Here is a 15,683-nt window from a genome sequence, read left to right as displayed (position 1 = left end):
ACTAGTGTCTCTTTTTTTTTTCCTTTTTTATCATCAAAATACAGTGAAACCTCTATATAACGTTTTTCAAGGGGCCACAAATTCTGAACACTGTATAGGGGAAAACACTATAAAGAGGAAGGCTTCCAAATAATAATTATAGGGCATTACTGAAGATCAGGATACCACTAATCAGCTTTGACAAATGGTGCCATAGATGACGTTTTAAATTTTCACAACATATGATATTCATTGCAAATGATTAATGTATCAACTGATTAGTTTTTTTAATGAAAACATGGGGCTTGGTAGGTGGATGGGTGAAAGTAAATGGATCAGTTTGTACAGTGAAAAGTTGTAACAGATTCTTAAGATTGACATCATTCTCCAAAGCTGACAGGTGGTATCCCATTCTTCAGTTGACCCAATTATAGAATATGAGCCAAATTTTGTTTATGATATACTGAACATATTACATAAAAACACAGTAAATGGGACAGATTAAAAAAGAATTAGTTACAAAAAAATTACTTCAATAATTAAATTACCAAATGGAACTTAAATTTGCACAAAACTCTAGGAACCTAAGCAATCTGAAAATAACATACCTATGATTTTTTAAAATATTCAAGCAGGCTTGCTTGTTTTCTGTTTCTCCTAGACTCTATGGCAATCATTTCTTGCTCCAAATGAGCAAGTTGAACTACTGTTCTGTCCTCAAGTCTGTGGGCCATCACGTACCTCCTGAATGTTTCAAAGGCTTCAGCTGCCTTTGTATATGAGGGCACAGGGTCATCTTCCTTGTCACCGTCACTTTCACTACCACTATTACTCTCCAAGCTTCTCTCTGCAGTCAGCTCCTCAATACTTTGTACTCCTGTGGTTGCCACGTTGTCATCCACAGCCACAAAGTCCTCAAAAGTGACAGAATCACTGCCTATTAATTGGTGAAACTCTTGCAGATCACTTGCAACTTCTTCCACAGGAGCTGCCATCTCATTCTCACAGAATCCCGCTTTTGTGAAACAGTTTTTGATAGTTTCAGCACTTACTTCCCTCCAAGAGTACATAATTAAATTTATTGCCTGTAAAATGTTCAGTTTCAGTTGTGAGCTTTGCTGGCTTCCTGGTTTTCTTTGGTCCATCAAATTCAAGGCCTTTTTTACAAGGGCTGTCCTATATGTAACCTTAAGGGCGTGTATTATGCCCAAGTCCAAAGGTTGCAGACAGCTGGTGCAGTTGGGTGGCAGGAAAATTACTTTAACATTTCTCAGAAAGGGTACGTCTGGTGGATGTGCCGCACATCTATCCACAAACAGCAGCACTTTTCTTGCAGCACTCCCCATTTTGGCGTCAAATTCTCTTAGAAAACGTAAAAATATTTCACTTGTCATCCATGCCTTGGCATTGTTTGTATATTTGCACGGAAACGTGGAAATGTTTTTGAAGCACCTCAGATTTTTTGGCTTCCCGATAACCAAAGGTTTCAGTTTTTCACTGCCATCAGTGATTGTACACAACAAAACGGTAAGACATTCCTTGCTCTTCTTACCACCATGGCAATTTTCCCCACTAAAAGTAAATGTCTTATCCGGCATTAAATTGAAAAAAATGCCGGTTTCGTCAGCGTTATAAATGTCACGCAGTTTGTAGCCCTGTATCAGATTAGGGAGAGTCTGTATCCACTGAGCAACAGTTGGTTCGTCCACACTTCTACTTTCTCCACATTCCGATTTGTACACAACACCATGACGCTGTCGAAATTTATCAATCCATCCATTGGACGCCTTAAAATTGTCCATTCCTAACTGAAGTGATATTTGAAGCGCCTTCTCCTTCAAAATAGTTCCGTTTATAGGAATGTTTGCAGCACGTGCTTGCTGAAACCAAGTTAATAAAACTTTCTCCAATTTCGTCGTAAGTCCATTGTTTCAAACGCATACGTTTCGAATTTTGACAATTCTCAAACCCTTCCATTATCGACGATCTGTTTTTCGTAATAGTGTTGAGTGTTGAAGGGGCCAGTCCCAATTGCTTCGCTAGCTCCACGCGACTCACGCCAGGAGATGTCTCCACTTTTTTAATAATAGAAACCTTCTCTTCCAGAGAAATATTCTTCCGCTTTTCACCCATGTCCACTGGTGAAAGCTTTAAAAAAAAAAAGTTATATCGAAGACACACACTTACTAGGCACACGAACTGTTTGCTGCTCAGCTCACACAACACGCTACTAAGTACTAATACAAAGCACTGACTGAAATGGCGCCAAAGAGATCGCAAGCAGAATGTGTGTCACATGTCACGTGACTGGGTTTTGCCGCTGGCATATGAAATACGCTGAGTGCGGGCTTTCTGAGCCAGTGCAAACTGTGAAACCACATAACGGAAAACAATGCGTCTACATCCAGTCACTTAAACATTATAAAGAGGTAAATAATTGACCAGGGTGCCAAAAATATGAGCGTTACATGGAGGAAACTGTAATATAGAGGAAACGCAGTAAAGAGGAAAATTTAACATTGTTTATATGGGCTTTTAGTCGGGACCGAAAAAAAAATGGACGTAACATAGAGGAAAACATTATATGGAGGAACGTTATAAAGAGATTTCACTGTACTTAGATTTTACTTATGTTACAGTGTCTACAGCATTAATTTCTGGTACAGGTCCTAATGCATTGATAGTAAAACTTTATGCTTGCTTTTTACCAGAAGCTGTTCTGCCTGGTATACTGTTTCACTGTGGACTAAAGCATAGGCATTGTGTAGCCAGTCCACCACGTTACTGTGTCAGGATGGCTGTGCGTATGAAAAGGAATTTGCTCCCATTTAAGTTTTATTTCATTTTTAAGCTAAAGAGTCCTGCAAGAGGCTATTTGGTTTCCAGTAACCAAAACCTGTTGACATTGAAGGTATATAAAACATGAGTAGGCACAGAAAAAAAAACTAGCTCTGTGTCATCGCTCATAACATGTAGCTGCAAAGTGGAAGAGACAGATATCCTATCCAGTCTGCATGCTGCTCAGTGGGACAGATAGGTAAATATCGTTGGTACCATGTAAGTGTTCAAAGTGTCAGTGAGATGAAGACAGGTAACCAGTTTCCAATTTGTGACAGTTATTGGAGTGTGGTGTCTGGTCCTTTGTACATAGGATCCAGTTAATCTCCAGCAATGAATAGCTGACTGCCATTGGTGCTGTTATTACTGGATAGCACTTTTTTATTATTATTGTTACTGTTGGTGTTACTAATAATAATAATAATAATAATAATAATAATAATAATAATAATAATACTATAAATGGGGAATTGTGTTGTTGTTTGGTGGAGCCTGATGGAGCATAGAGGTTTATCTCTCTCCTCTTGACAGTATATGAGATGGCTTGACCCTTAAGAAGACACTGGTCATTATTGAAGGGAATGCCACCACGCATCATGAGTGCGGTGACAGTAGAATATTCATAACTCATGTTAAAAATTGCGGTATAACCTACAACAATAGTATCAATACTGGTAACTTCAGTATCAATACTGGTAACTTCCTGAAGAATAGCAATATACACCCCAGTTCCATAAACAAAGTCCACTAGAGCATGGATCTTATGGCCGCAAGTAGTTTAGTTAATATGATTTTAGTGATGTTATCGGTTTGGCCCTGCTTCAGGTAGTTGTAGCTGCATTATAGCCGAAGATGGTGTTCCCATCTCCACTTCTAACCCCCTGGGCAATGTTTCGGGCATCGTGGGTAGATCTTCTTCCATCGTTGTAGTTCCAGCAGTGACATCAGGTTTAGGTTCCAAAGCGGTTGCAGATCCATTAATGGACGTGACCATTTCCTGTGGAGTAGGATTTATTTGTTCAGTTTTCTTTTGGTCCCTGGAACATGCAGTGCAAATTTTTTCAACTTGGGTTATAGAAATATTTAGTCTCCTTTCCCTTTGCCATTCATGTCCTTGTTATGCCACTCTTTGTGTTGTGTTTCATCTCTGGAATGTCGAATGGAGCTTCTGGTTGTAAGGACAGTGTTGCCATTATTTACAACTGAAGTTATACTGCTTGTTTTGCCAGAAATTGCATTGAGGGTGCTTTCAGTGGGTCCAGGAGTGTCAGCCGCTTCTTTCACATCCTCCCTCGCTGTATTTTTTTCTGATCTGTGATTACGGTCTTCAATAGGGCTAAGTCCAACTACCAGCTCAGGCAGCAGAGCAACAGCAAAAGGGTTCGTGTTAGCTAGCACGCAAGCCATGCCAGGTAAAACTTGGTGCAAGAATGCAGCAGCATAGCTCCTCATGTGTTGGGGGTAGTCACTGGCCCAGTTATGCTGTGGAAGTTACAACTTTTTCGCATAATTCAGAATTTTTCAGTCTAATAAAAAGAGTGTTAAAATAAAATCCAGTTGGAAACCAATAATATCATCATGCGCCATCTTAAGTTTCTCAAGATCCTGTTTTTGAATGTCAGAAGCATGAGAACACTGAGAGATCTGTTCAGTGATGCACTGAATACAATCTCTCCAATTTAAGTTCCACATTACTTAAAGAACATTGTTAGGGCAGCTACGAAATAATGACTCTCATGTGTTGTGTAAACACACAGCGGCCACACCACTGGATGAGAAACTGCTGCTGCACGTCTGCTCGTTACTATGGTTGCCTGCAGGTCGAGTTAGATTAGATTAGATTAGATTAGTACTTGTTCCATAGATCATGAATACGACACTTCGTAATGATGTGGAATGTGTCAGGTTAATAAAAGGTGTCTATATAAGATATTACATTACAAAAAATATTACATGACACTTTATATATATATATATATATATATATTTAAAAAGAAAGATGATGAGACTTACCCAACAAAAGCGCTGGCAGGTCGATAGACACACAAGTAAACACAAACATACACACAAAACTCAAGCTTTCGCAACAAACTGTTGCCTCATCAGGAAAGAGGGAAGGAGAGGGAAAGACGAAAGGATATGGGTTTTAAGGGAGAGGGTAAGGAGTCATTCCAATCCCGGGAGCGGAAAGACTTACCTTAGGGGGAAAAAAGGACAGGTATACACTCGCACACACACACATATCCATCCATACATACAAGACACAAGCAGTCTGCTTGTGTCTTGTATGTATGGATGGATATGTGTGTGTGTGCGAGTGTATACCTGTCCTTTTTTCCCCCTAAGGTAAGTCTTTCCGCTCCCGGGATTGGAATGACTCCTTACCCTCTCCCTTAAAACCCATATCCTTTCGTCTTTCCCTCTCCTTCCCTCTTTCCTGATGAGGCAACAGTTTGTTGCGAAAGCTTGAGTTTTGTGTGTATGTTTGTGTTTACTTGTGTGTCTATCGACCTGCCAGCGCTTTTGTTGGGTAAGTCTCATCATCTTTCTTTTTAAATATATTTTTCCCACGTGGAATGTTTCCCTCTATTATATATATATATATATATATATATATATATATATATATAATAGAAGGAAACATTCCACGAAGGAAAAATATACCTAAAAACAAAGATGATGTGACTTACCAAATGAAAGTGCTGGCAGGTCGGCAGACACACAAACGAACACGAACATACACACAAAATTCAAGCTTTCGCAACAAACTGTTGCCTCATCAGGAAAGAGGGAAGGAGAGGGAAAGACGAAAGGATGTGGGTTTTAAGGGAGAGGGTAAGGAGTCATTCCAGTCCCGGGAGCGGAAAGACTTACCTTAGGGGGAAAAAAGGACGGGTATACACTCGCGCACACACACACACACACACACACACACACACACACACACACACACACACACACACACACACATATCCATCCACACATATACAGACACAAGCAGATATATATATATATATATATATATATATATATATATTTGAGGGGTTTGGGAAATTACCCACTTATTATATCCAAAAATTCGTCTAATGAGTAGGAGGAGTTGCCATTAAGAAATTCTTTTAATTTCCTTTTAAATGGTATATGGCAATCTGTCAGACTTTTGATGCTTTTAGGTAAGTGACCAAAGACTTCTGTGGCAGCATAATTTACCCCCTTCTGAGCCAAAGTTAGATTAGCAGGTTGCCAAGTAGTGCTAACCTGAAGAAGTTCTAAGAACAAAGCCATACAAACACAATAAATTAGTAGTAATACAGCTAAAGTGGTTTTCATTAATCGTTAAAATTAGTGTCAACTCAGCTGTAGTGCTAAACATGATCAAGAAGAGTATGGGAGTAATTGACTAATTATCAATGTTATAAGGTCTAATACGAATATTACAGGCATTAGGTCATTTTGAGGGCTGTGGCAACAATTTTACTGTGTCGTGCATATTTCAGATGTTACATATTGCAACAGCAAGACAATGGAGATCAAAATAGACATTTTTTAAAACTGTTTATGATACTACATATGTTATTGTGTCAGCATGTGATACATATTACAGTAACCTTGATTGAAGTTCATATTTATTGTTTTAGTAATTTATGATTATTTTTATTTTTATAGATTTATGTAAAGAGGTAGCATCAGGACGTGGAAATGAGAAACGGTTACTCAGAGCACTTCAGCTACTTCTTCTTCTGTTACCAGTTGAAAACCGTTTGCTTCTGAGAGATCTGCTGCAGCTACTGCATAAAACAGCTTGTCACGAGGCTAAAAATAAGATGTCCGCAGACAACCTTGCAACACTGTTCACACCACATCTTATCTGCCCAAGAAAGGTTGTGACATGGTGCTTTCCTTAAAAGCTGTGACAAAGACTAGTGATTTCATTTTACTGAGAGCATGCAACTAATATATGAATGTTAATTAGCAGATTATACAAGACAAACGAGCCATCTGCTTAACAAACATTAAATTCAAAGTAAAACCATGACTTATAAATATAGTGTTTCTATCTTTTGGTTATATTGTAATATCTCTCTGTAAATATTATCATTGTAAATGCAGATGATGATAGCTCACTGAGATTTGTCACCATTAATATAAAAAAAGTTTTAGTCTGTATATGTAAACTAAGGAGACAACCACTTATCTATAGAGGACTGGTACGTGGCTAACAGAAACACATAATAGAAAATAATTAATACTAGCTTTCAAACTCTTGCTCTTCTAGTAAGAGTACACACATGCACAAACACAACCAGCAGCTATTGAGTGTATTGATTGTGTGTGTGTGTGTGTGTGTGTGTGTGTGTGTGTGTGTGTGTGTGTGTGAATGTGTGTACTCTTACTAGAGAAAGAGCACGAACTTGAAAAGCTAGTGTTAAATGATTTCTATTATGTGTTTCTGTGTGCGACACCACAGACCTCTATAGGTTAGTGGTTCCCTTTGTCGTATATTACGTGTTTTACCAACCAGGTATTTCCATTATTTTTATTCTGTGTAGATTAGTGTGTATGTGTGTGTGTGTGTGTGTGTGTGTGTGTGTGTGTGTGTAAATAAGATTACATGTTGTAAATAGTAATTGTTTATACCCTGTGTATTAAAAATCTTTTTGTGTTTAAGAGGGAGGGGAGCTATTATGAGATAACTGCAGCCAGGAAGTTTACAGTTATGTTTTTAAGTTTAATTTTGACTGGTAATATCTAGATGGTCAGGTAATTATAGCGCTCAAAACTTTCAGCTGAAAAGAGGAAATTAATACTGCTGCAAGAGTCCTTTTTAGTTAAACATGTTTAAGAAATATTTGCTCTTTAAAGTGTATTTGAGTTCTCAAATTCAGTTGTTTGTTGAAGTGTGTTATGAAGTAATCGTATATGTGTTGTGGAAAAATTAACAGTGAAGTTTTACATTGAAATGTAAAGAATTGTAGCAACAATAATGTATAGTTATCACTCTAAGTACTATAAATTCCTTTGATGTCTAAAGAAATGCGATAAGCAGCTCCAAATATACATTTGAAAAAGAAGAAGAGTAGGAGGAGGAACATTATCTCTAATTCAGAATTAATGGGAGAGAGAAAGGAGTGGGGTATTCAGCAATAAAATCATAAAACACTTACCGGAGTCTGTGAAAAATCAAATATATTCTTCTAGCCTGAAGTGCTTCAGTCCGCAGAGGAAAGAACAGCAGAACCTGTCTTGTACACAGTAATTAGTATAGTCTTTTCTTAAGTGCTTCTGTGAGGAGGAAGTAAAGACACTGTCTGTTTATCTGTTGAGTAGCGTTTATTAATTTTTTTATGAGTGTTTGTGTATTAGATGACCTCAAATGCCGTTTGATGTGGTTACTGGGGTAGTAGTAGCCAGAGGCAGTGTAGTGGCAGTACCTAAATGGTATTTTCTACTGCCTGAGTTAGTAATATATTTCATGTATTGTTCACATCTGCATTATTATTTTCACTTATTCAGACTGTGCTAGCCTCTAAACGATGTTGTGGGCATTAATGGAAATAAACTTTATAGCATTAAACAGTATTATAAAAAGGATAGTTGCTGCTCATCATTAGCGAAGATGCTGAGTCGGAGATAGGTACAACAAAAAGATTGTCAGAAAGTGATCTTTAGACAGCAAGGCCTTCGTCGAAAATGACCCCCCCCCCCCCCACACACACACACACACACAATAACCACAGTATCTGGCAGCTGAAGCAAGACTTAAAAATATCTTGTATTGTATAACGGAACACAGGTAAAGATGGCTGTGGGCTTGCCTGTAGTGAAGGGATGCCTGAGGAAGTGAAACCTGTTGGAACCTGCATTGACCATAGCCAACAGGTTTCAGACTGCTGCAGTGGACTGAGGTGGCATTCAAGCACCTGCAACACTAGATGTATCACCTATGATGCCCCTGTCTTGTCTGCAAAACCTTAATGTCCCTACTCTTTGTGATACAGCTGTTTTGAGTGGTTCATACTCATCTGCAGGTGAATGGGGAACAATGGCAGGTTCACAATTTTGGATGAAAGGCGAAAGTGGGTGCCAGTTTCGGGTCTGTCCCTATATGCCTTAAAATCAGGCACAAGGTCTTGCTCATTGCTAAGACTACATATTTGCCAGTACAGAATCCATGGTCGGTCTGGACTGCAGCAGAACTCCATAAAGGTTCAGACAATCGCATTGAGTGTGTGGTGGTCATTGGGAACTCCAGTGTTAGGTGGTTTATGGAGTCTACTCAGGTTACAAAGAAAGGTCAGTGTCCACGCCATATGCTTGCCACAAAGTCTTGGCCCAGATGTGGAGGCGGCTCTGCAGGCAGCTGTTAAGTGCACTGGTTGTAGGGAATTGTAAATTGAAAGGAATGATCCCTGCTGCCTACAGGTAACCTGTTGATTTGGTGAAGACTGTGGATTTTTGCAGCAATGTTTCCAGGACCTATTGGGATGCTCTGGTTCCGAGCTAAATGCGAGGATTGCAGTTCCACTCGCAATCACTTTCCCAGAAGAGCAAACTCAATTCCAGTGTGCTAAGTCTTTTGCATGGCTTGCTGAACTGTACAGGGGGTGATCATGCACTGTCACTTTAAAGTCCAAATCCTGACACGGTTAAGATTCCTTAAACCTTTTACTAATACAGACAAACTTACAAAAAACAACGAAATATCTGATAAATAGATAATTGGAATGATAATGGAATATTTAAATTAGATCTTGTAGAATAATTACATTGCCTAAACCAAGTTGTTTAGAACTCGACCAAAGGTTTATTTCAAATAAGTACATAAATGGTAGTCACACATAAAATTCGTAAGTCAGGTGAATAAAGTTTAAACTAGTAGTGCAAATTCTAGTTATGTAGTGCAAGCAGGGAATTTACAAATGGTAGCCTATGCAAAATAAGTGCTGAATGTCTCGCATTTGTTACATGTTCATACTGTATTTTAAGGACTGTAAGACACACGTTTTTCTTCAAAAAATTGCCTCCAAAATTCAAGTGCGTCTTATCCTCGACATTAATATAAAAAGTCCAGTGTTTGATTTAAGATTCCTGCCAGTCTTAAAAATGGCCATATATTCGATGCCGGGGGAAACCTGTCTCTATCAGGCAACATTGGATTTAACTGGCAGCAGCCGCGCACTGATGCGAAAAATGTGAGTTGCAAGGATCCACAGACTTTCTAACACTGTTTACCTCCTGCTCTGCCATCAAAAACCCATAACACTGTCTAACCTATGGTGCATCATTACAGTCTACAGTGCCAGTGAACTTTAATTGAAAGCGATTTATGTTATTGGTGACAGTAAAATATTTTTGTTAGTAGCTAGTTTTGTAATGTATAAAAATAAAAAGTATTCATATTATGTGGCCTATAAACTGAAAGTAATAGCATATGCAACAGGACATGGAAACAGAGCGGCTGAGTGGCATTTCAGCCCTCCACCCAACAGAAGAAAACCATTTGCGATTGGCGGGCTTACTATGAAGAACTGAAAAAGTTGAGGAAGACTAAATATGTAAATATAGTACCGAATGCAAAAATGGCCAAAACTAGATGATGACATATTGAAATGGAGTCAAGGACACCATAACAATGGCATTGGAGTTAATACAAAAAATTATTCAAATGCAGGTTCATGAAGCATCATGGACTTGGCATGCAAACAAAAACCAAAATCTCTCAGAAAACGCCACAAGAGTATGAAGAGAGAATATTATCTTTCCATCACTTTATTATTCAACACTGAAAGAAAACCAGTGTGGAACTAAGCGAAGTAGTGAATGTGGATGAGACTCCTCCCACATTTGATGTGCCGAGAAATAAACTATTGCCATGAAAGGTGCTAAAACTGTAACAAGAAAAACAAATGGACATGAAAAAGTGCACTAAACTGTTTTCCTTTCATGTCATGCTGATGGAACTAAACTTAATCCAATGATCATTTTAAAGTGCTAAACAGTGCCAGAACCTTCTGAAATATACTAAGGTGGTGGTGTTTGCATACATGACAAGGGTTGGATGGATGAAGCTGTTGTGAAATTATGGATCAACAGAGTGGGAGGTAAGGAAAGGTGCTTTATTAAAGAAGAGTTATCTTCTGGTGCTACATCAGTTTAGTACACATTTGAAAAATTCTCTGAAAGAGTAATTGAGACTGGGAAATACAGATTTTGTTGTTATTCCGAGAGGACTTACTTCACAATTGCAGCCTCTTGATGTCTCGATAAATAAACCATTTAAAGTGTATATGAGGGAGTAATGGAACAAATGGATCATGGATGAAGCCCAACATGTATTCACCCCAAAGGGAGCTTTTAAACAACCTACACTCAAACAAGTGTGTCAATGGATAAGAGTCGTAGTCTAGGGTGAGGTAAGACGTTATTGTCAAGTTTTTCGATGATGAAGAAGAAGAAGAAGAAGAAAGTTGAGATGATGATTTTCAAGGATTTTAAGCATCAATTAGGTTTTGTAAACTAAGAATTTTTTTAGCCTGGCTGTGCAAACTAATAATAAAAATGTTATTTTTTTAAAAAATTGCTTAAAAATGAAGGTGCAGTTCATAGTTTGTAGTGTGTAGTGTCTAATAAGCTGTAAAATACGGCACATCATTTGAACAGTTCTGTTATCGAAATGATCAGTAGTGAGTTGATTCATAGGATATGTGTATGTGATTAGTGTTAATGTTAATGAACCCATTATTTTTTAGTCCCACCCATGTAACTACACTTAAAAACAACTAGTTTTCAAATAAAAATTTGTCCATTGAGTGGAAAGTGTTGTCCAGGAAAAATGGTTTTAGTCTAGCTTTAAAACTTGTTTTTCTGCCGGTCAGACATTGTGTGTTATAAAAAAAATTATTTTTTTTTTGCTGCATTTTGAATTCCTTTCTGAGCCAACAAAAATTTTAACAATGGTTAAATAAAGGCCATTTTTCTCCTCTGGTGTTGCTAGTGTAGACATCACTATTTCTCTGTAATTGTGATGTCTTATTTGTGATGATTTTGATTTGCAGATATGCAGGGTCAACCACAATTCCATCTGTAAGCTTTCAGTGGTTGTTTAGGGATATCATCGTAGTATTTTGGTATACATGTTCCACAGTCCCTGGGCCTCATTACAGAGTTATAGCATTTTGTTTGGTCTCGTGCCCCAATTATATTTGTTTCCGTATTTCACTGAAAATGGTGCACAACAGTGCAGATGTTGATGGTATGTGCGTCTTGTTTGTATTCGCTCACGGTACCTGCTATCGTCAACAGTAGTATCCATTTTACTCTCTGCCTTAAAGCTTGCTTTAAGTACTGCTCTTCTCTCTTGTGAGTTTGTTTTCCTGGCAATATTAGTTGTAAATTAACAGTGTTACACAGCTGTATGGATAGGTTTACTGATGAAAAGCTGGTTGTTAATTACTTTGTGTATGGTTTCATGTAATGTTATGGAAGAACAGCACCACAACAGTATTCTGAGCTTTTCTTGCAGTGATGGCAACCCCGTTCACAGTACAATAGACACGAAGCCCCCAACATGAGTGCAAAGAGGAACTAGTCCATTATGGCCAATAGGAGACGCTGAATCCAGTCATGTGATTTCCATTCCAGTGATGGCAAGACGTTCCCATGCTGAGCAGCTGTTAGCATTAGTTTGTCATAATAATATTGCATAGGGCCAATATTAATAATTATTACTATGAGGACACTCTTACTTACCTGCTGACTGTTTTCATTAAAGAAACTTCTATAAGAAAGGCCAACAAATGTAATAGAAGAGGAATATAAAGAGGTGTACTAGTCGGTCGGTGAAGTAAGAAACCATGATAAAGATTGGAGAGCGATAAGATGTGAAATCTTGATCTGAAGGCCTGCAAAATTTAGATTATGTAAGTTTAATTAAACAAATTTTCATATACAAGTACGAAGCTGTGGGAAACAATCATATTGACACGGAGGCAGCTGCGTTCTGCAGGTCACAGCAAGATGTAAATGATGCAAAACAATTGATGAATAAAACAGTGGAAAATCCAAGATGGAATGTAACGTTATGAAAAGGATAGTTGCTACTCACCATATAACGGAGATGCTGAGTTGTAGATAGGCACAGGAAAAAGACTGTCGTAAAGTGAGCTTTTGGCCAATAGAGCAGAGCCTTTGTCAAAAACACACACACACACACACACACACACACACACACACACACACACACACAGAGAGAGAGAGAGAGAGAGAGAGAGAGAGAGAGAGAGAGAGGGCCTAAAGCTCGCTTTCCGACAGTCTTTTTTTGTTCTGCCTAATTTGTGACTTGGCACCTCCGCTGTTTGGTGAGTAGCAACTATCCTTTTCATATTATTTGTGAATAAGTATTCATAGTTTAAATAATAAATCATCTAGAACGCTGGTGTTCTTGTTTGCATCTTGTACAGAATTCTAAAACTGCTGTTCATTCTCCTGGCTCAGTGCAGTTTCTGTTTCATAACTAATTTATCTATGATTTTTACAGAAATATGGCTCAGTGGGTTAAGTTCCAGGCTACAAAACTAAAAGTTTGGGGTTCACTCCCCTGTTGGTCCTACTTAACACTTCTTCCACCCCTAACAATGACATAAATGCCAATTCAAGTTGCACTATGTTTCGAAGTGCATGATGAAATGTAGGTCCGACTCCAACTGGCTATGTTAGTCAGTTCATACGTGGGAGAACATCAAGGACACATCACTATGCCTAGTAGAGCACTACAGTGTTAAGGTCAACCTTCAGGTTGAGCTTTACTTGCTTTACAAGTGCAACGTGAAAATATTAATGGGCGGATGACCTTAGCAGTTACATTACTTACAGACTCCAATTCAACTGTCTCTGCACCTTTTGGTACTTTCTCCCTTCCCCTACTAACATGCATGAATACACTAATTAAGGTGCCAAAGGTGAGTATGTAGCTGACAAAAACTCTGAATCTGCAGCACCTTCCTTAGGTTTTATGGAATGCTGGTGAACATCCCGGGTCATTCTAAAATATTTTGGGATTAACTCTGAGTAAGCTTTCCTTTAGAATAGGAACAGTTTTTTGGTCCACTATATGTGTTCATAATATTGTAGCACACTGGCAATGTTTCTGATCGAGAAAGTGCCAATGCACAAACTGCAGTAATTGCTTATCATCCACGATTTAAAAATAAATAGTTCACCTGCATTGCTACCTGTGACCAAGGGAGGCCTACAACAGACTACATACATATAAAAAAAGAAAGAATTAGGCCACTAGTTTCAAATGATGTTACATCATAAAAAGATAATTTTATTTTAAATGTGATGTGAGTGGAGAAGCTAAGATTGAATTACAACTAATTTTGCAAAAAGATTACAGCAGAATTGATGATTTCTCTGTTTTTGCTGAAGGTATTGTAATTTGAAAGTCTTGTACCGCTGTCCTGAAATAAAGAAAATTTCAGGAAATGTATCATACTGATATCCTCTTTACATGAGTAAAACATATTTTCTCTAGTGCGTCGTAATGACAAATCTTTGAAAATGAAATAAACTTTCCGGTGAGATGTTTGAAAAAGAGAGTATTTTTGAAAACTCATTTAAAAGCAACATAAAGTACATCTAATAAATGGCAAAGAATTGGAGCAATAAATCTCATTTGATTTTTGATTTCAAATTTATTTAATTTTCACAATGTTTTACATTCACAGATGGCATGTAAGTGAATGTTTTGAGTAAATATTTTTATTTGCTAGTTGTGAGTAACATGAGTAACATATATTGTTTTTGAACCTGTATGTGTCATTCATCATTTGAAGAAATGTTGTCCAACTCTGGTGGTGAACAAAATGCATTGCACACTGCAAATGCACGGCCGATGTGGAAGTTACTGTGAGCCCATGATATTCACGTGGTTGTGGAGAAGTGTGTGACATCCGCATGGCTGCATCCAAATGCTCACTCGCTTATGTTGTTAGGCAAGGAAGCATCAGTCATATTCGTCAAGTTCCACCAACATTCTCGAAGTGTTTTTGTGCTCTCTCAAACAGCAGGCATGTGCAGACCATGTGGATAAGCCACATGTTTGCAGGGCTCTATTTCCTTGACTTCTGGAAAGCACTCAGTACAGGTTTACTCTGTCACCCGATGAGGCAAATGCAGGTGTACAGGATATCAGACCAGCTTTGTAATTGGATTGAAGAGTTTGTCACAAATGGAACACAGTATGCCATTCTTAACTGATAGAAATCTTCAGATACAAAAATGGGAAAGACAGAGACCAGACAGATTCATTACAGGAATCCTCAAGAAGTATAGTCCACCCGTGAGAGAACTTACAAAACTCATTCAACTGACACTTGAATATTGTTCCTGAGTACATTGCCCTTACCAGGTAAAATTAATAGAGAGAATAAAGAAGCTTTATTCAAATAGAGCATTGCTTTTCATTTCTGATTTGCATAGTAAGTCCAGTGCCAGTCACAACAAGAGAGGTGTCGTACATTGTGGAGAAGTTTGTCACAATTCCGAGAGTGCACATTCCTGGAAGAGTTGCCCAGTCTTTTGCTTTCTCCCACAAAAAGATTATGAGGATAAAATACAGGAGATTGAAGCTCATGCGGAGGATTAACAAAAGTCCTTTCTGCTCATGCCTGGTGTTGGAACAGGAACTGATGATGGTATATGACTTTCACTATATTCCATAAGATGCTTTGGAGAATATAGATGCATATGTAGATACTCCAAGGAATAATTTTTGAAAATTTAATATATATATATATATATATATATATATATATATATATATCTGTGTGTGTGTGTGTGTGTGTGTGTGTGTGTGTGTGTGT

The 15,683-nt window shown here is 38.1% G+C and overlaps 1 protein-coding gene across 6 annotated transcripts in view; it reads left to right on the top strand.

Annotated features, from left to right (window-relative positions):
* LOC126187841 (rho GTPase-activating protein 19) overlaps positions 1-15,683 on the top strand; it is a 117,358-nt gene that overhangs the window by 54,632 nt on the left and 47,043 nt on the right. For all 6 annotated transcript variants that reach the window (XM_049929149.1, XM_049929150.1, XM_049929145.1 and 3 more), the window contains exon 5: positions 6,484-6,698. In XM_049929149.1, the coding sequence (XP_049785106.1) occupies positions 6,484-6,698 (215 nt within the window). The remainder of the gene's footprint in view (positions 1-6,483; positions 6,699-15,683) is intronic.

This window comes from Schistocerca cancellata, chromosome 5, assembly GCF_023864275.1.
Source record: "Schistocerca cancellata isolate TAMUIC-IGC-003103 chromosome 5, iqSchCanc2.1, whole genome shotgun sequence".
Taxonomy (NCBI): domain Eukaryota; kingdom Metazoa; phylum Arthropoda; class Insecta; order Orthoptera; family Acrididae; genus Schistocerca; species Schistocerca cancellata.
The sequence above is the reverse complement of the archived record's forward strand: the minus strand, read 5'-3'. Positions and strand labels throughout refer to the sequence as shown.